This window comes from Erithacus rubecula (assembly GCF_903797595.1).
Source record: "Erithacus rubecula genome assembly, contig: SUPER_Z_unloc_5, whole genome shotgun sequence".
In the NCBI taxonomy this organism is placed as follows: Eukaryota; Metazoa; Chordata; class Aves; order Passeriformes; family Muscicapidae; genus Erithacus; species Erithacus rubecula.
This window is the reverse complement of record NW_027635819.1, coordinates 443,920-464,449: the sequence shown is the minus strand read 5'-3', so window position 1 is coordinate 464,449 and position 20,530 is coordinate 443,920. Positions and strand designations below refer to the sequence as shown.

The 20,530-nt window shown below is 35.8% G+C and overlaps 1 protein-coding gene across 1 annotated transcript in view; it reads right to left on the bottom strand.

Moving 5' to 3' along the window:
* SRFBP1 (serum response factor binding protein 1) overlaps positions 1 to 20,530 on the bottom strand; it is a 65,200-nt gene that overhangs the window by 42,642 nt on the left and 2,028 nt on the right. The window contains exons 2-3 of the mRNA XM_079331588.1: positions 1,890 to 1,978; positions 853 to 925 (exon numbers count right to left, since the gene is read on the bottom strand). Coding sequence (XP_079187714.1) covers positions 853 to 925; positions 1,890 to 1,978 — 162 coding nt within the window. The remainder of the gene's footprint in view (positions 1 to 852; positions 926 to 1,889; positions 1,979 to 20,530) is intronic.

Sequence of the window (20,530 nt, the reverse complement as noted above, 5' to 3'; positions counted from 1 at the left end):
TCGTTCAATGAAGCCTTTCCTATTATTAGCTTTTTTTTTTTGAAGTCTAAGATCTCTGTAAGGTTGAGGAAAGAAAGAGAGATGTTAAAAACAAACAATAAACCTCCAGAATAGCACACAACAATAAGTGTGATATAATCATTATGGTTATCAACTACACTTAACAGGGGAACAATCAAAACAGCCATATTGTGAGGAAACATTTGTCACAATCTATACATAACTCTTTTGCACAAGCTCTGTAATTGGAATTCATAACTCATTTCACCACACATACTTTTATGTAGTACCAACTAAAACTCAGAGATTAGCATAAATCATTATGAAATTATAAAGTTTCTGAAGCATTTTCTTGATGCCATAACATATAAGATACAAACACGGTATCAATTAACGGCAAGGCTGAAAATTACAAGAAGATCTGACTCAAGCAGAACCAGTCCTTGCAGCTACAATTTGAAACTATTACATAACCAAATATAAATGGCATGATATTTAGAGCTTGCAGAACAGACAGTTCTGACAACAGAGGATACTGTACTGTCAGACACACAAAATGCCTCCCCATACTCCTGGGTGGCACAAGAACTTTAAATTCTGTGCTTTAACTGTTACAGAGAAAACTTTGAACACACACACTGCTAAGGAAATTCATGTTTAGCCTGGAAAGCTTAAGACTCAAATTTTTTAACACCTTGACAAATGCAAATACTCATAATTTGTTAGCTGTGTTAATATTCAAGCTTACTCAGAAAATACTTAGTTTCAGTAATGCAGCTGCAGAAAACAGACAAAGCTTTTAGTTACTAAAATAATTGTCTCTAATATTGAATTATTCAAACATGGCATTACCTTCATGGCATGGATTTCTTCTATTAATCTCTCAACTCGTTTTTGATTCTTTAATTTCAAGTCTTCTGAACCCCTGCAAGTGAAGTGCACGTTTATTAAGAAAATCTCAGTTTAGCTACTTTATTTCCTCTCTGGCAATACTAACTAGCAAAATAAAAAAAAAAAAAAAAAAAAGAAAAATCAGGAGATTGTACATAAACACAATCCCTTATTGGCAAATGAGCACTTTAGTGAAGAGCTGAGCACAGCCTTATGCTTTTGCTGTATTGAACAGAAGAGGAAACACTGAGGATTTCACAGAACAATGTGAAAAAACAAATATTACTGTGCTAGAAAATACTAAACTACAATTCAAATCAAGAATAGGTGACACCAGTGTCTCAAATACAATTATATTTTAAGATCTGTAATACTTAAATATGGAAGTTCATTGGGCTTGCTTCTTATTTTGGATAACCTGCTAAAATTGTGAGATCATGTTGAATTTACATTATGAACACAGTAACAGATGTAACTCACACCATCTCTAAGACATATGCTAAGTTATTTCAGGCCAATAATCTTTAAAAATATAATCTACAAAACACTGTTTCAACTGTTCATATAAGAATTACTTAATGGTAATTACTAAAAATCACTGACCTGTTATCTATGCAAACAAAGTATTTTTGGTACACGATCCTGAAGACAACTACAGTGAGAAAACTTGCTGCAACTTAAATTCAATGGCAGAATAACCTAAAAGATGAAACCTGACACTTTCAGACATGCTGTAAAAGGTTCTGCAACTGATTCAGATTACCTTCCAATACACTGAATCCCATTAAAAAAACTCATCCCAATTCTATTTATGAAAGTCCTTTTAGTTAGTATTTTTAGTATAAAATAGTAAAAATAAGACAAATAGAATTTATGTGTTTTAGTGCTGTAAGTTTTAAACGTAGTATATTTTTCTCCCATTTTTCCACTTTTGTGAAAACAATTAAAATACTGCCTCACTTACAAACCACAAAAACCCACAATTATTTAAAACTGACTTTTTGGATTTTAATTTCCCGATGTGTCTGGTTAGTCTGCGAATAGTGAGGACTCTGGCCTTCTTCACATCTTTTCTCATCTTCACAACCTGTGAGAAATATGGTAGACATTATAAAGTGTTTTCCTTGATTATGTTCCATATACATACATTCATTACATTGACTTAAATTTTGGAAATTAGTTCAACAAAGAGAACTATTTTGAAAATAGAGTGTATTTTCCTGCTAACTAAATTCCATTTCAAATTAATTCAGATTTCCATTATAATCAAACTGCTTCCATAAACACCAGAGGAAGAACTACCACCAGTCTAAAAGTGTGTCTGAGGTCAAAACAGAAGACAAGACATTCCTAGCTAGCCATACTTTAATATTATTCTTAGAGCTAGACTGAGCTAGAGATTTGAAGTCTCATCTTCTGCCTTCACTTAGCTTATTTTTGCCCCAGAGAAATATCAGCAGCACATTAAATCCATTGGTGCATAATACATAAAAGCATTTTCATTATGAAACATGTTGAAGTGTTAAGGAAAGACTTTCAGAATTATCATTATCTATTATGGAACAGAATTTGAGATATTATATTCTCTTCATAATTTTGAATTCATTTTCATTGAAAACAAAAATCAAGTGATTTCTAACTAACTACAGTCTGTCTCAACTTGCAATCCTACCCAGTACTCTGTAATCAAATTTAAAGCAGGCAGTTTTGAAGAAAATTTGGCAATGGCATTTTGGTCTTAATTCTCACTCCAATAACAAAGAAAGAGGTACTCATTATTATTATTATTAGACTGATAGGATGAACAAGAAACCTTTCCAATCTTTTGCAATTAAATTCCAAAAAGGAAAACCTTAAGCCCAGGTGTTGTCAAATGGTGAATGTTTCAGATAAACAGGGAGTCAACAGTGACCCTTTTCTTTTACAACTCAACTTCCCCCTTATTTATTCATATGTATATTACTATGTCTATTAAAATGTTGTAGTTAACAGTTAAACTTGGAATAACATTATATACTAAAACAAACAAACAAACAAAAAAATCTGTCTTCCTAACAAAAGCCAGATTTATCTTAACTTCATCCAGAGAAGTAAGTTTAAAATTAAATTGAAATTTCACCTCTTTCTCAATAAAATTCTTTACGTCAGATTTCTAATTTCTCAGAGATAACATCAAAATGAGAGACTGATGATTGCATTACCTAGTCAGGTAAATGAGGAATATTAGTACTATAAACCAAAGAAAAATCCTCAAAGCTCACAGAGCTGTACTTCACCCTTGTAATGAGGAGTCTGGCTGGTTCATATACACCCTGTGCAGAGACCCATAAAGATGATGCTTTAAAAAAAAGAAAAGGAAAGTAGAACACATATTTTGCATAGCAGACTATGTCTGTAGCTTAGGTTATTGATTCAATCAAGTTGTTAAGCCCTGAACAGTATTCAGCAGTGTCTTAACTGAAGGCTGAATCAGAGCAAAACAAATTCTAGAGAGGGGCATGGGCTGATTGTCAGCCTTACTTCTTCCAGAAAAGCAGAAGAAATGTGAAGCAATGCTCCTCTGAGAAGCAAGAGGGGAATTGTATGGGGGGCAACGTTAGCCACTTGCACCACGAGAAGTAAAAAGGTAAAGAAGGTTTATGGAACAAAAACAATTGACCCAAATGTGGTCTCTTGTTCCAAAAATTGTTACAGCAAAGTACTTGCCTCAGTTATCCTAGGAAAAGCAGCTGTACACACAGGTCTACCTACAAAAGCATTTCTACTTCAGTTAACAGCAGAAACCACATGCCAAAAAACATCAAGTGCCAAGTTTCTGCTACACAGCAGCACTGCTCAAGTCTCTGACATGTTAAGGAAGAAACCCTTAACATCACCATCTGCCATCAAGGCACACAGATATTTCTTTTTTATAATACACTGAGTGAGATTATCATAGGTCTCTATAGTACATCTTCTAAAAGGAAGAAAGAAAATAATGCAGTTCTGGCTGAACGCTTTGATACTATGTACATTCAGTGAGTTTGGAATGTCAGATGCAAACCGAGTATGCCTTAGAATGTCTGGGGAGGGGAGGTTGTTTTCACTTTGGGTTTTTTTATTCTCTGTTTTTTTAATAACCACTAAAAACATCCACAAGCTAGAAACATGCTGGAATTTAAGTAACTCATACTTTACATATTATTTACTGTGCACACGAAGTATATTTAACTTTCTCTCAAAAATATTTTATCAGGTATTTTTTTAATAGAAATATTAATGCATACACAGCATGTTTCCAGGGCCTACAAGAGCCAAACTTCAGCCTGCTCTGCTGCCAGCCAGTGAAGGCTGCATAGACATGACAGCAGGAATGAGGGAAGGTATTCGCTCTTTGGCAGACTAGGAATATCAATTTATGTAATCCAGTCACTTCTTTCACACGGGACAGTATGCATCAACTCTGTTCTTGGAAGTACTCATAACGTTCTCAAGAAAGCAGTCAGCCCTTTGGGAAAGAAATCAAAAAAGTTAAGCTTCAGATTTACAGTGTGCCTGAAACAATGGGGCTTAGACCACCAGGGTAGGCCCTGGTCTCTTGTACTACAAAGTGAGAGATGAAACTTTGCCATCAGTAGAAAAAAAACCAAAAAAACAGAAAAACTAAACCAAACCAAACCAAACAAAAAAAAAACCCTCACCAATAATATGGCTTTCAAAAAATAGTAACAAATATTTATTAATAATAAGGTACTTTTTATTAATAGTTAAAAAAAGTGAGAAAAAGAAAATTCTTTGCACTGAAACATAAAAAGGCTGCAGCGTAAGTCAGGATCAGACTTTGTGCTTCAAGACTAGACAACAAGGATTTTTAATCTACTCAGCAGTCACAGTAAGCACAAAAGAATAATTATAAATAAGCAAAACACAAACCAAACAATTTCCTCTATCAATAGGATCTAGAATTCCTGGAAATTATTGAAGTCTGAAGTTGTATGTGGAAATAACCACTTCAAGGATTTCTTTGAACAAAGAAAAAGAGATGCTTTCCTTTGTTGAAGACACTTCCTTATTTTGTTGGGAAATACTATTTATGAGACAATTAAGCCATTCCTACTCATTAATGCTACCAAATGTCATTGTCATTTGTGAATACAATTGTCAGTGTTCACAAATTATTAATAATATACAATACCAAAGTAAGAATATATATATACTACATAAAAATTATTAAATACAAAAGAAATCATAAAAGAAATTAACTCACTTTTGAAAACAAGCCTAGGTGGTAACATATACTAACGTGAATGCACATAAGCATATTTCAAAAGCTATGGTTATGAACTAAAATAATCCATTTGGCACTGTGCTTTTTCACAGAATAATGTATTTATATTGTCCTAATCCTAAACAAATATGAAATCCAAAAAATTCCATGACTGATGGCACTCTACAAAGAGAGGCATCCATCAACCAAGAGGCTGCCCCTTGCAGTAAGCACTGCCACAAAGCCAACCAGCTGCACACAAATCATTTCAAGCCACATGCAGGTGGCAGCTGCTGCCCTTTCAAGAAAGGGCGAGCAAAGAGCACAGCAGGGGATCAGCAGGTGACAAGCCAGACAAGAACTGGAAACTATCCTGCAACTCACCTTTTCCAATGAGTGCACATTACTGAGGGAGACTGTAACAGGAACTGCTGGCTTCAAGCACAGCCTACATTAAAGGGATACTTGGCACAATGCTCCCAGAACTTATCTGGCAATGAAAACAGCCCAAATTTTAATGGATGGGTACCACTGACACAGTACAAAGGTACCAGAGGGTACATAGCAAACCAAGAGTGTAACTTCCAGCAAATAATAAGGAACAACTGTGTGTTTAAAGAATTAGAAGAACTGAATTTAATCCAAAATTCACAGCTGAGACTACTTTGCCTTTTTATTTCAGTTTATACCTGGCTCCAAAGGGTTAACAGCCCTTCCCAGAGATTTGTTTTTTATATGGTAGTCCAGTCAGACCTTCCCAATTCTCAGCATGTCCAAGCCCTTCTCCTGCCCAGAAAGTAACTGACACAAGATAACTTAATTGTACCTTTGATATCTAAGTCTTCTCCAGGGTTTTTTCATGGAATAGTTCCGTTGACACTGGTATTTCACTCATAGTTACAAATTAATTTTGACTAACAAAGGTCTTGGAAGTACTGAATCAGTTCCTAAATCAATGCAGACTGTCTGGAAAGGGCCTCTGATCACAAACAGTATCCCTTTTAAATTAATGGGACACTGTAATTGCACAATGTAACACAAGATGAAACACACGTGCAATAGAATAGAAAGTCAAGAGCCTCCCACACAATTAAGCTGTTCCAAAAAAACTTGTTTGAAAATTTTCAAGTCTCTTCAAGAGAAATGTAAAGCATTTTTAGATAAAACAGCATCAAGAAGTCTAGTTCAGGTACTGAAAGTCTGTATTACTACAAAACAGTCCTCATATTAGGAATAGCAAGAAAAACACATCAAGGAATGTGGATAAAGTGACAGTGTAGGTACAATTATACATTCAAATTCACATGACTAGTCAAAGATATTTGCCTTCACATTTTTAAGGCAACAGCAGCAAAGTTCTCAAATGAACATTACATTAGAAAAAAATGTTGTACTTGGCTACTTCTGAAACTTGTTTTGAGGTCTGTACAAGCAACAGTACTCCAAACTAAGCTAGTGTTCAGCCAATTAGAAAAAATAAAGGAAAGTGTGACTAAAGATTTGTAGATGTATCAAGGAAGGTACGTGTCTACTCTGAACTATAGTATCAACTGTACTTAACAAAAAAAAAAAAATCCCCAAATCAAACCATTATTATAAAAAAAACCCAATGGATTAAGAGAAGCACTAATATGTTCCTGCCTATGACCTAGTTTGAATGCATTTTATTCAAAAACACTGAAATACAAGAACAACTGTGAAGGAAAAGTTGGGGGTTTTTTTCATTACCACATAGAAAAGCTAATACTGCATATGAAAATACCTGAACGACCTAGAATGCCTTAAATTCTTCTTAACTAAAGTTAATAGAAGTTAACTTAGTCAGCCCCAGCTATCCAGAATGCATGAAAGCCAATAAATTGATGGACATGTCCTTTTCTTTGGAGCAGTCTGAAGCACATACAACTGTTCTTCTTGGGCTTCAGCCCATGAGGTACTGAGTATTTTGGTCCTGACCCAATAATGCACTTAAATTATTAAATCCTTAAACAACCAGCACTAGACAGATCAGAATTTCTTCATCCACTTCTGCTTTATGCCAGCACACAGTCTAGTTAGTCTTAGTTCTGGTACAAGCAACCAGAAAAGACAAATCATTCTGTTCTCTTCAAGAAAGGACACTGCATCTAACCTCATCTAGTGAAAAAAACCCGCAATTTTAAGATTTTGTAACATTGTGAAATATCCATAATGTTGAACAGACACACATCCATTTAACAGAGGCCTCCAGCCTCTCCCTCAGCATGCTAAGTTCTCCTGTATGAACACTATCTTCAAAAAGACAATTTTGCAGACACAACTGCAAAAATATTTTTTTTACAGTTTGAAGATGGTGTTCTGAAAGCAGTGTTCTGTAATTTTACAGAAGACACAAGATGTAGACACATCAAATTCATTGTGCAATAACAAGGTCCCTTATGTCTTTTTTATTGCTTGATGTCTGGGAAAAAAAAAGAGGGTAATTCTAAGCTTGCTCTTCCATTTCAGTTTCTTCCTGTACTCTCCAGGCGAACAGGATTTATCTGACACGAGAGTCACACCTGATAGTGGGATAACAAGGAGAAAACATCAAGAATCAAGGCTGTTAATTCTGTCCCAGGAAGAGTCTGTTTTAAATATAGCCTACCATATTGCCATTGACAAATTACCATATACTGGGGTCTAGTAAATGTATGACAGGAAAAAGATGAAATTGCAGGTACAGGTAATACTTCAGTTCTCACATGTTCCCTTCATGCCAAGAGAACCCTAGGAGTTTGAAATGCAAGCCTGATCTACTAAAATGGCTCAAATGGCTCAAAGCAAAAGGAAAAAATTATTTATATATGCCCATATGTACACAATAGCTTTTAGATTTTATTGCAATAAGATATTTTCTTCTGAGCTCCTTCAAGTTTAAGCAGTGCTGCTAAAGTAGAAATGGAAGAAGTCACTAAAAATAAATCAAATTACAGTGACTATTTAAAAATAAAATTACAAATTGCTTAAATTACACATCAACAAGTGACAAAGCAAGAAAACCAGCTTAGAAAAAACCAAACCAAACAATAAAAAGAAAGTGAAATGCATTTAAGTTGAATATTCAAGGTCTCTCCAATATCGACAAAAAAACCATGGAACTCAGTAATGTTTCAGTTCTCACTGATCTTCTTTCTCTTCCTCATTTTAGGGCACATCAAAAGCACTGGTTTCACTTTATAGTTAGTTGGCAGTCTTCTAACCAAGAAACTACCATGGCAACAGAGTATTCTCAATGTTAATTTTTGGTGCTGTTTGGCAACAGAGAGTTTTAAAATTTGAAACACCTGCAGTTGGATCACATATTAGCCAGAACTAACAATAGTACATAATCTTTTGAGTGAATAATCTAAGCAAAAAATGTTTCTGGAACTTCATTACAAATACTTCTCTCTATTATCTGGAATGCCAGTTTGAAAGATCTAATGATTTTTAGATTCTTAGGAACAGTTTGAAAGATCTAATGATTTTTAAATTCTTAGGAAAAGTTAGCAGTTGCCAAATTTCATTTTTTCCTTTCTTTTTTTACAAAAAGAATCCCTGTATTACAGTATGTATTTTATACATGTTGAAATATGTGGAAATAGGCAGAAAGACTTAATACAGCGTCATACATTTGCATTATAAAAACATATATAAGTAGAGTGGCAAAGGCAGCAAGAAACAACAAACACACCTGTGTAGAGTATCAGTGTTCAGATGTGGAACATTTTTATACAAATATATACTGCAAAAAATATATATAAAAAAACCAAAAGTACATTTTTTCAGCCAGATCAGTTTCCTGAACTGTTTTTCCTTATGGTCCCCTAAATGGTTAGCTAGTTCCAGCACAAAAGAGCAAAGTAAGAACATACAGAAGACAGAAAAATGGACCACAGCAAATCAGACTACAATGACATAGACAGTGCTAAGGAGCACAGTTTTTCAGTCACTGTTTGTGCCATACCAACACGGTGTTAATCTTGCATTTGCCATCTGCAGCTGCATGAGAACAGATCTGAATCAAGTGGATTCAATTTTATCCCCTACAATTATCAGAACATACAAAAATTCTTGAAACGTGAGGTAAATTCTTCCGGATTAAACAATTGCACCTTGCTGCACAAAGCAGGCAGAAATGCCACTGCTAGCTGGAGCATCCCAAAAGCAAAACACCTGCAGCTTCTCAGGCCTCTGGGTACTCACCCTCTAAGGTTTCCCAAGGGGCTTCCTAAGGATGAAAGAAAAAAAGCACACCATCCACTTGGGCAAATTTCCACCTTCCTCACATGAAAAGTAATAAACGCACCCCTAGTGAGATACTGTCAAACTCTTCCTCCACAGTCTACCCATGCTTCTTTCTTTGTACTTTCTCAACTGAAGCACTGAAATATGGGTTTCTTTATTCATTATAGCACTATATTTCCTCCTGCATGGAGAACAATTGTCATTTCTAGTATAATTTCTCCAAGTGGAAACCACAGTGAGTACTCAGAAATATTAGAAAAGATCATTTTCATCCAAAGGTTTTGAAAGGCAATTCCAAGTATCTATGATAGGTGGGAGGGAGTGAGGCTATAGCCTAGAATTACTTGATCATTGCCAAAGACTAGAATTTAATGGATTTACTGCTTCAAAGTCAGTGTCTCACTGGATGGAGCCAATTCCATGCAGTACTTCAGAAAGCATTCAAGTCCAAACCAGGATCATGAGGTGGCTAGACACATTTCTAAACCCTAAATACACATCAGTAGTTGTAAACATCCAGATAAGAAATAACTGTTATAAACTAGCCTCAAGATGCAATATTAGACATATGTAAATATACCTAATCATTAGATATATGTGTCACCACATATGTAACCCCCATGGAAGTAGAACATATTTTCCAAAACAGAGGACTACCTGAAGGTAATTTCTAATTTTGTATTTAATTGATCAGCTGAATACAAGTTTGAAAACTCCCAGCTATCACTTGGCTAAAAATATTTCCATGGAATGTTGAAGGAGGATGTGATCAAAGCATCCAACACAGCCAAGCTCAAATCAATGGACTTTGATGTCTAGGACTTCCTCATTAGACCAGAACTCTAGCTAAAAGTCACATCAGAATTTCATGCCTCCTTAAGCTTTGACTTTACAAAAAGACAGTAAGAGAGAAGCTGCAGGAGTAATGTAACAACTATGAGGGTGAACACATGAGAATAAATAGTAAGTGTGCTGAGGGCTTTTACCCCTCTTCAAATGGCAAATCTCTTAAAAGCAGCTGTGAAAGAGCACCGACCACAAGGCAACATTATGAATCTCTACATTAGCTGCTGAATCATGACAGCTTGACTACAATGACTCACCAACAATCTGTGTAATTTTTTACATTAATTATACAGGTCACAAACATGATCCAAACCTGCAGAGCTGAACTGCCATCATGAAAATTGTGTCAAAATTGGGTAAGGACCTTTCCCCGTAACAAATGTAGAAATTCAACCACAGTGATTCCAGTATCAATTTGAAACTGTGTTTGGTGGTGTGACTGCTTTGGCTTGAGATTAAGAGATGCTAACATAAATGGTAGTATGGTTCCCCTAAGTTACCACAAAAAAACTCCAAGTCTTGAGTGCTACTATGTTGAAACTTTCCTCAGCTATTCTGAAAGAGCAGAATATCAAAACTGATTCGTTAGCCTGGCTTCTGAGAAAATTAGGTTTGTCAGCACACTGTTTGTCTGTCAGTATCCATCTCTGGTAAGTCTTGGGCTTATTGAACTGAAATCAAGGTTGACACATCATCACAGCCCAGAGCTCCTACACGTTTTGTGAAAACTGGTAGCCATGTAAGAATTGTGAACTAACATCAGCATTGCAATATTGGACAAATATTTGCATCTTAATATTACCAGGAAATGCATCATCATCATCACCATCATTATTACTATTATGTCATTCAACACAAACACTTATTTAACACTTATTTCAAAATTCATATTTCAATGTCACCATATAGTTGTTATTATTATACAGTAACATATAGCATAAATAAATAATTAAGAAAAAATGGGTTTAAGTTCATTAAATGAAACAAAACAGCATCAGGAGAGGAGTGATGAAGTTGGAGAAATACCCACTAAATAATTTTCCATTTCTTTCTAAATCTGAAATATAAAAAAATTTGCTAAATACCACAATTTTTAGATTGACCATAAATATACATTTAGCTTACATTATGAAAGTAACTGATGTAACTATGATAAGAAAAATAACTTCTTACTTCTTATGAGTGGGAAAAAAGCTATTGAGAAACAAATAGTAAGAATTTAGTATCCACATTTTTAAAATAAAAAATCCTTTGTTAAAGAAAAGAGAACAAGAAAATAGAGAAATAACAGAAAAGATGTGTTTGTGGTTTATGGCTTTCAAAGTATTTGGTACTTTTGCCTTTCTTCTTAAAATAAAATAGTCTTAAAAAATGCTACCAACCCTAAAATTCTTTTAAGAAGCTTGAGGCTCCTTTTACTAATAGACTAACAAGTCCAACTTTTTATCTGTCTTATGGTGCTTCTAGCACACCACCTGACATGCATATAAAAAAAAAAGTATCAAAATGCATCCAGTGAGTACAAGTATAACCCCTGTCCAGACCTAGGGTATGCCAGTGACCAGCAGAAGCCATGGCCTCAGGAAACAGACTCTGATAAAAACCTCATACATAGTAAATCCAAATTTGCATCACAGATCTTTCTGAGTTGCACTTCCAAACAGGATGAATATTCAGCCAAATACTGTGAACATCATCAGAATGTGAGGTAAACTTCCATTGGCTTCAAACATGCTGCAGTATTACTGGCCTGACAGCTCTGAAATACTATCCTACTTCCCACAGAAAAACTGCTCATCCCTTATGGTGCTTTCTGCTATTATGTCTCTATGACCTGTATTTTTTGTGGGAACTTTCAGTCAATTAATGCAAAAAAAGTTAAAATTTGAGTGGCATTACCATATAAGCTACTCTTCAGTCTTTTCACAAGGATGGGAAGAATTCCTGCTAGTGGGAATAGATTACCTTGCTGCAGCAGTTAGTGTTTCTTACTCCCTCAGTTCAGTTAAAAAAAATTAAAAAAAAAAAAAAAAAGAGAATTTTTCGTAAACACAAACACATGGGAAAGTCAGTGTTTAAAAAAGCCCCAAAAATCTAATAATCTAATAACCTGCGTTTTTCCTAGAAGTTTCTTCATGACATCGATAGAAACCGGGAAAAGGACAGGTATAAAAAACAGAAGGAATTAAAAATACTTAAAAATAAAAAAGTTCTCAAAATATCCATGCCAGATGTCTGACATTTATTCATTAATTTAAATACCTTTGCACAAGTTGTTCTCCATCAGCTGCCAAGATGCCAAATCTTCAAGAGATTTGTACACAACTATCTCAGTATTACTAACAACTTGGAGCAATACTTAAAGGTTCTTGCAAAATCTTCTTTGTTGTGACAGAACAAGTACTGTCACCTGTCTGCCCAATGGTATGTTCATTGTCTAGTCATTGACAACTTCTCTTCCACACCAAGTGTTGGTTCTGTTGGAAGATTTCTTCTTCTGAAGCTTGCTACCTTCAGTCTCTAGGTTCTTCTTACCAAAGTGATTTCCCCTGTCCTATCCTTATAAGGTCTCCTTATTTATCTTGTTCAACACACCTCATCATCCACCCACCATTTTCTAATATTTAAATACTTTCAAGTTCCTTCCTTCCTTCTTCTCTTCCTCTCACCTTCCCTGCAGGAATCTTATCTGCCCTTTTGTTTTACATTGTTTAGAATTCCTATCTGATCTATGTCAGGTATGCTCCCCCCGCCCCATGCTATTCACAACCTCTGCAGATTTCTTCAGCAACACCTGCCTCTGAATGAAATCCACCATTCATTCCTTTGAACCACTTGCTATTCAGAACAGTTCTTACCAGGCTCTTTTGCAAACAGCTTTTATCCGTTTATCTCTTCCTACATCTTCCTATATCCGTACACGATCTTATGTTTTCTCATAAGTGTCCTCATAAAATAGCAAAGAGGATCCACAGAATCATTTACACTGAAAAACACCTTGAAGATGATAAAGCCTAACCATAAACTAAACACTGCCAAGCCAACCACTGAACTATGTCCCTAAGTGCCACATCTCATACCTTTAAATGCTTCCAGGAATGGTGACACAGCCACTACCCCGAGCATCCCACTACAGTGAATCGACAACCCTTTAGGTGAAGAAATCTTCCCTAACAGCCAATCTGATACAACTTGATACCATTTCCTCTTGTCCTGCTACCTGGGAAAAGAGACCAATCCCCACCTCACAACCTGAAGCTGGACAACCTCCTTCCAGCTACTGAAGAGAGCAGTCAGCCTCTGCTTCACTTTTATGCAGAGTTCCATTTGGTATTAAATGCCATATGAATAAACAGGTATCATTGTGACTTTTCTTTGCACAGGAAATAACATAATGGAATTTTCTTTATACAAAATCAGCACAAAAATTTTAAATCTCTTTACTTTATATGACTTGAAAAACAATCAAAAGAGCCACTGAACTTAGTGCATTGGCCACTTTACCTCTCCGTTAAGAATTTTAATATTGCATACCAATGAGCAATTTGCAGTGAGTTCGCAATTGACTACTATTCTCCTTCTAGGAACATCTCCTCCAAGCTTCCAAATTCTATTATTAATAAGTCTTAAAACCACATCTTCCCTTCTACACCAATTTCAGCCTTGCTCCATTCTTCATTTAGCAACAAGTTCCACACCAGCAATGTAAAGGTTGCTGAAAGACCTCTGCAAGGACAGCAGTAAGCAATTACGCACATTTACTGTAACAGAACCATTTTTAAATTATGTTTTACTCAGGCATATATAGCCATAAATTACATTTAATAAAAAAACTAGACTGTGTACTGCAAGTACCATACAGTTCCTTTAAAGTAAAAGTTACTAAGTTTCCCATGACGGTTTGCATGTTTTTTTCATTATTGCACACTACCACACCAAGGAACCACAGATGTTTTTGTTTTATGAGAGCATCTTACTAGCCTACGTGGCCTACCACACACACTTTATATAAACCACTCGAGCTAAGAAAAAGTTTTCATTGCTGTCTTCAAGTACAGTAGTCTGATAACAGCTGTATACAACACTGTCAAAAGTAAAAAAACCTGCCTTGTTAGCCGTGGTTAATTGCTTCGGTGATCCGCTGAAAAAAATCTGTGAAGAGCAAGCAGATCAGAATTTGCTGCTAATATTAGTAAAACTGATGATGTGGCAACTCTAGAAACTTTAGAAACAGCTGCTGGAACAGTTCCTAGGGAAAAAAAAAAAGCCACAATTCCTCAGAATTTTATCTCACAGAGTATAAGTTTGGAAATTTCATAAGCTTTCAAAATACTTTTTCCTTAGGACATTTACATGGTCTGTAAAAGAATGTCAGCAATTTAACACTTGAACTGTTACAAGCAGAAATCAAGCCCTATGTAGCACAACTTTCTTCTTCAAGAAACTGTTGTGCCTACAATTATTCATAAGTAACACAATTAATGCAAGAATTTTTACATGCATTTCCATAGAGCTAAAATGACTGCTGCCAAGTATTCCAGAGTTTTAAAAGAAAGCCGTGTTTGCTTTCCAACTTTGCATAGACTTGTAATATACAGAAAAAACGTAGTGATCTGCCAGTATACTAAGAAATGAACTGATGGAAAAGATTAGCTATTTAGTTTTGAATCGTGCAGAAATTTATCTTTTCTCAGTTCTCATAACTTGTTTACACGCCTTTCCAAGACTTTAGACTGATTTTAGTCACATTTAAGAGAATGCAGAAGGAAGTATTTAAGACCATGTGCAAGCCAGGGATACACAGATTTTGGCAATGCCTATAGTCATCCACAGTTTGAATCTGACCACAAAGCATCCTAGACACCCATACTCTTTCAAAAGTATCCAAGTGCTAGCCACTCAAGAATAATTCTGAAGTGCTCTCAGGTGAACTTCAAGCCAGTTTAAGTTGACCAAGAGACGGAGACTCTGATACATCAGAAGCACACTGGCAGATAGCTCAGAAGAGTACAAAAACTGGTGTCCACCATCTGAGCAACAGTCTAGATGCTGGGGCACTTAACAGAACTGAAAAACATGGTATAGGAGTCTAGGGTAAATACCTCTACTTCAAGAAAATGGCTTGGCCAGCATACTGTATAGGTGATGGATGAAATACAGCTCATAAACCACAGAGAAAATAGGAAAAGAGAGCTTATCTATAGACCAACAAGCAGTATTTTCTCAGGACTAAAGAGTTCTGAGTTCCAGTTTTTCCTTTCAGAGAGCTCATGTATTTTATGCTAATTGTTGAATAAGCAGCCCTTGGAGCACAGTCAAGGACTTTTCCTACTGAAATGCTTTCACTGGTGAAATACATGACCAGGCTCCCCATACTCCATAAAATCACCTTTCTTTGCCAGACAGTAGCCCAGAAACAGTATTTGTTAATATTTGTCATTAGTGCACTCTGCTGGTCATTGAGATTCACAGGATTCAACTCATTTCAGACTGAGGGAACACATACATCAGCTTTCTCAATTACTGGAAAGCTTTGTAACAACTGAGCCATTAAACCATAAATTTTGCCCCATCAGATAGCATCATGCCTTAAAGGACAATAGTATATTTTGAATTATGAGCAGTAAGACATCTCAGCTCAGTCCAATACCAGGTAACTGGTCAGATGCCTCACCTCAAGTCTCACTTCCCCCTTTATATGAAGAGAGCAGACACAAGTATCAAATTGCCCCAAGGGATTCCTTGATTACCACATAGCCCAGGAGATAGTGTAAAAATAGATCTTTGGGGGTAGCTACCTTATTCCAGTGAGATGCTGGATCACTGCACTGGATTGGCTGCCCAGTATTTTAAACTGCCTTACACACAGTAGTGTCTGCAGCACTCTCAGTGTTTTTGTGAAAGTTTCCATCTAGAATTCTTTTTCATCACTGTAAGGAAGGCTTTGGAATATACTTTAAAATACTACAGTGTACCTTAAGCAATAGAAACTTGGATCTTTGGATGTAATGCACTAAAAACCTGAATGCTCACCTCAACTTGCCCACAACAGTGAAAAGCATTTTTAAAGAAAGTCCACAAAGGCCCAAGTGTCAATTTCTTAATTAGCATTGGAAATACAACTAATATATTACATTTTCCTTTACTTTACCAGACTGCAATTTGTTCTTTTGCAACAGGTAAGAGACCATTTTTCCCCCTTAGTCACATTTCCCAAAAAATAAACATAAACGTAGTGACATATAAGAGACTGTATGACCAGGTTCAAGAAAGTATTTAGAATCATAAACTATCAGGGATCTTGGCAGTTCCAGTACCCAGATCCAACTTCAATTCCAACCACAGAGCGTCCTAGGCACCTGTACACCTTGACACCAAGATTCTTCTTTCAAGCTGATTTTTAACTACTCTCGTATGAACTCATTATGTAAATTTATCAAGATCAGACAAATATATAGGTGCCTTTGGCATCCCCTTTGAACTCTCTAATTCTCCTGCCTTTACAGCCTTGATCACTAGCTAACCTCTGTAACAAACATCTACCAAACAACATAAATGCACATTATGTATCACCTTATTTTAGGTTTTGCTGGTACAATACCCTCCCCAAATCCTATGTTTATTTCACAGAAAGTCATTGTCAAAGAGAAACACACAAGATGAAAAACAGCACAGCTCTATTGGCCAATCAAACAGTTCAGCTGCTGTGGTGGGATTGTCCATCTCTCCACCTCTGTGCCCATCCCACTCATCTCAGCTCCCATATTCCTGCTGCTCCCACGAGCTTGTAAGACCCTGCTACCATCAATCTGTAGTAGGAAACTACTCTAGCAACAAACTTCTTACAATCACAGAAGAATGAGGCAGGACCACGTGGCTGGAATGGGTAAGTGAGAAGCCCCACACTCAGAAGCAGCAAGTCCAGATGCTTGTGAAACCACAGTTGGAGAATCACACTCCTTAAGGGGCACACCTCATTTGTCTGAACTGCAAAGCAATTCTCCATAAAAAGCCTTATACAAAAAGCACTTCAATGTTAAAAACACTCTTGGTTTCTATAAATAAAATGTGTCTAAAAAAACACACCATGAATAAATAAGATTCTAAATTGTATGTCCAATTTATCATCCTAAAGAGATACCTGTACCTCCTAGAGGTACATCACATCTGAGTGACATGCTAGTCATAAATAATGCTGAAGAAGGCGGAAAGTAAGGAAGATTTAAAGTCTTAAACAGTGAAGTCTTAAATTCACTTTGTACAGAATGCTTCTTGCAAAAATGGTGACCACTCAAAGACTAAAACACTTTTTATTATCAATTAAAAAATATTTATGCAAGCATGCTAGACATACTGTATAAAAACTATAAATATATAATACACTAAGGACTAGCATGGGTAAATACTCAGATCTTTCACATTAGTGCACCTTACAAACATCATGCAGCAGTTCTTGCTTATAGAAATCAATTCAGCTTCAGGAAGAACGAATGACCCACTCAAATTTTCCCCTCCCTAATCTTTCCTGGTATTCTGTTCAGACCACATTCTCTTTACTGCTATACAGAAACTTTGGTGACCAAAATTATTTACTTGTAAAAGGATGTACTTGAACTTTGTTCCATTTTTGAACTAACACAAGTATCATTTCAACAGCTCTTTCCTTTTTGCTTTTTATCTTAGTTGTGCATGAACACACAAGAACACCTACCCTTGCTACACCAAGACAACTCATTCTTTCTTTATATAAGCATTGGCAAATATACATTTTCTTCTGTGATAAAATTCACCTGACACCAAAGTTCCAATATCCAACCAAGTTTGGAAAATTTGATTCACATGACCCACAAATAGAAACAACTCTCAAGTCTAAGAATTTGCTTTATATAATATGATGCCTAATACTCACTTTTAGCCATTACAGCATTCACAGAGGTACATATTAGAACATTTATTTTTAAGACACTGTATACAGACTTTATTTGCATTAGCTTCATGAGCTTTCTGCAACATAGCTCCTTGAGGTAGCTGCAAACAGAATACCATTCAAAATAAAGGGGAAAAAAAAAAAAAGAGGGTAGAAAGATAACTGCATTTGTTTCAATAATACAATATTGATAGCACATTATGACTGTAAAAACAGAGTAACAATTTAATAAACACAAATTCTGAAAAAAAACTAGAAATCTGTAGGGCTCCCATTCAACGTTTCTGTTTCATACTCTTGTGTACTGCTGATCCACAAGGATAATTTTTCACACTAAACATGAGCTATTTCCCTTTAGACTTGCCCTTATCCATGGCAGTTGACGATTACATGCTGCCATCTAGCAAATGTTTCCAGAAAAGTTTAAGTTCTGAAGCTATTCTGTGGCAAGACACCTGAAACTTCTTAGAAAGCTTTTTAAAATAGGAAATATATTCAAGACAGGAATAGGTTTTTAAAATTATTTCTTCAGCCTGCACGCTTGTAAGAGCAAGTACAATTGGAGAATACAATTGGGCTTAATACAGATGAACCCTCAAAAGCAAGACCATATGCAGTGAATCTATAATTGCAAAACTGAAATTTTCATTCTACAACTTATGTTTTCCTTTGTTTCAATGAACACAGTGAGTATAGAAATGGTAAGAATACTGCATTTTCTTCTTTCCCAAAAACTCTAGTCCTCACTGTTTCACTTTGTTCCAATTTTCTGGTTTTTATTTCCTTTGCACCCACCCTCCCTCCTTCACCCACAGAATTCTTCCTTGGGCAGTAATCAAAATGCAACAATTCTATACAGTAATATGATGCCTGAATTACAAAAAAGTTGTGTTTCTTAACCCTTTTCCCTCTCAATTTTTCAGACATGCAGTCACACTGAAGCTCTACCATGCTATCACCAGCAGCAAGATGGCTTCTAAGAACTACTGGACCTTGCTGACTGTGGGTTCTGCCAAGACCTTGCTTTTTTTTCTGTTATTATCTAGGTATATATTCAACTTGAGAAAAACAAAGAAAACGTTTTTGGCACAAGTCCTACTTGCTAACATGGAAATAGAGTGATGTTTTCTTATAGCATTTACACTGCTATAAACAACTTCTTATTAAAAGAAAGATAAATGAAATGTTTAAACTAATTATTGGTGAATAATTGATTATGACTGGTTTCTTATTATTTCCTATACTATTTCACTACGTCACAATTGCAATTTCCTCTTTTCACCCTAGGTCCTTAACATTGCTGAGCTACTTTTTAAATCTCTCAGTCACTTAAACAGTGTAACATTTTTATGCTTTGCTCCTTATAGATCAGAACAACTGGGAGAATATTGTTCCATGGAAATACTATTCTTTAATTAAATTATAATTTAAAAACTCTCAAGGCCCAACAACTTTTGAGGTCTCCACTCCTTTCCAATTTCTCTGAAATTAGCCAATGAGCTCAAAAGCTCTCAGAAAGGACACAGGCACCACAGTCCACGATTTGTCTCACTTCCCTGGAGCATTTTCTTCATCATCATCATCATCATCATTCAATCATCATGCAATTAAATGTCCTCCAGTTTCAAAGCACATATACACGTCATGTAGTAGACACTGCAGAACAAGTAAGCTTTTTGACACTTATAAATATTTGTTAGCTACTAATATCAAATATAAACCAGTAAGTAATTAAAATTAAGGTCAATTAATATTAAGTGCCAGTTTATACCACTGAGAAACACTGGTCTTAAGAATATTTGTCCTTCCTGTAAACAAAATATTAATTGGCAAAAAAATTAAATCTATCATCCTAGAATTCTTTCAGATTCAAAAGGACATGGTATTTTATGTTAAATACAAGCAGAAGTCTTTCTTTGCTGGAATTGAAACCTGAAATATGTGAATATAATATCACAGAATTTCACAAAATGGTTTGGGTTGAATGGGGCCTTAAAGACCACCTGGTTTCAACCTTGCTGCAGTGGGCAGGGACACCTCCCCCTGGACCAGGCTGCACCCAGAGTGCATCCAACCTGGCCTTAAACATCTCCAGAGACAGAGCATCCAAACATTTACAGGCCAGCACGTGCTAGTGTCTCATCACCCTCACAGCATAGAATTTCTTCCTGTCTCAAAATCTACCCTCTTTCAATTTAAAGCCTCTTGTGTTATCTCTGCATGACTTTTCTCAAAGTCTCTCTCCAGCCTTATTGTAGATTTCTTTCAAATACTGGACTTTTAAATCCAGCAAAGACAACCAAGTTTATCAGCTGTATAAGGGTCACAAGGCTGTCTCTGCAAGGAATACCATCATGCCTACTGTGTATAGC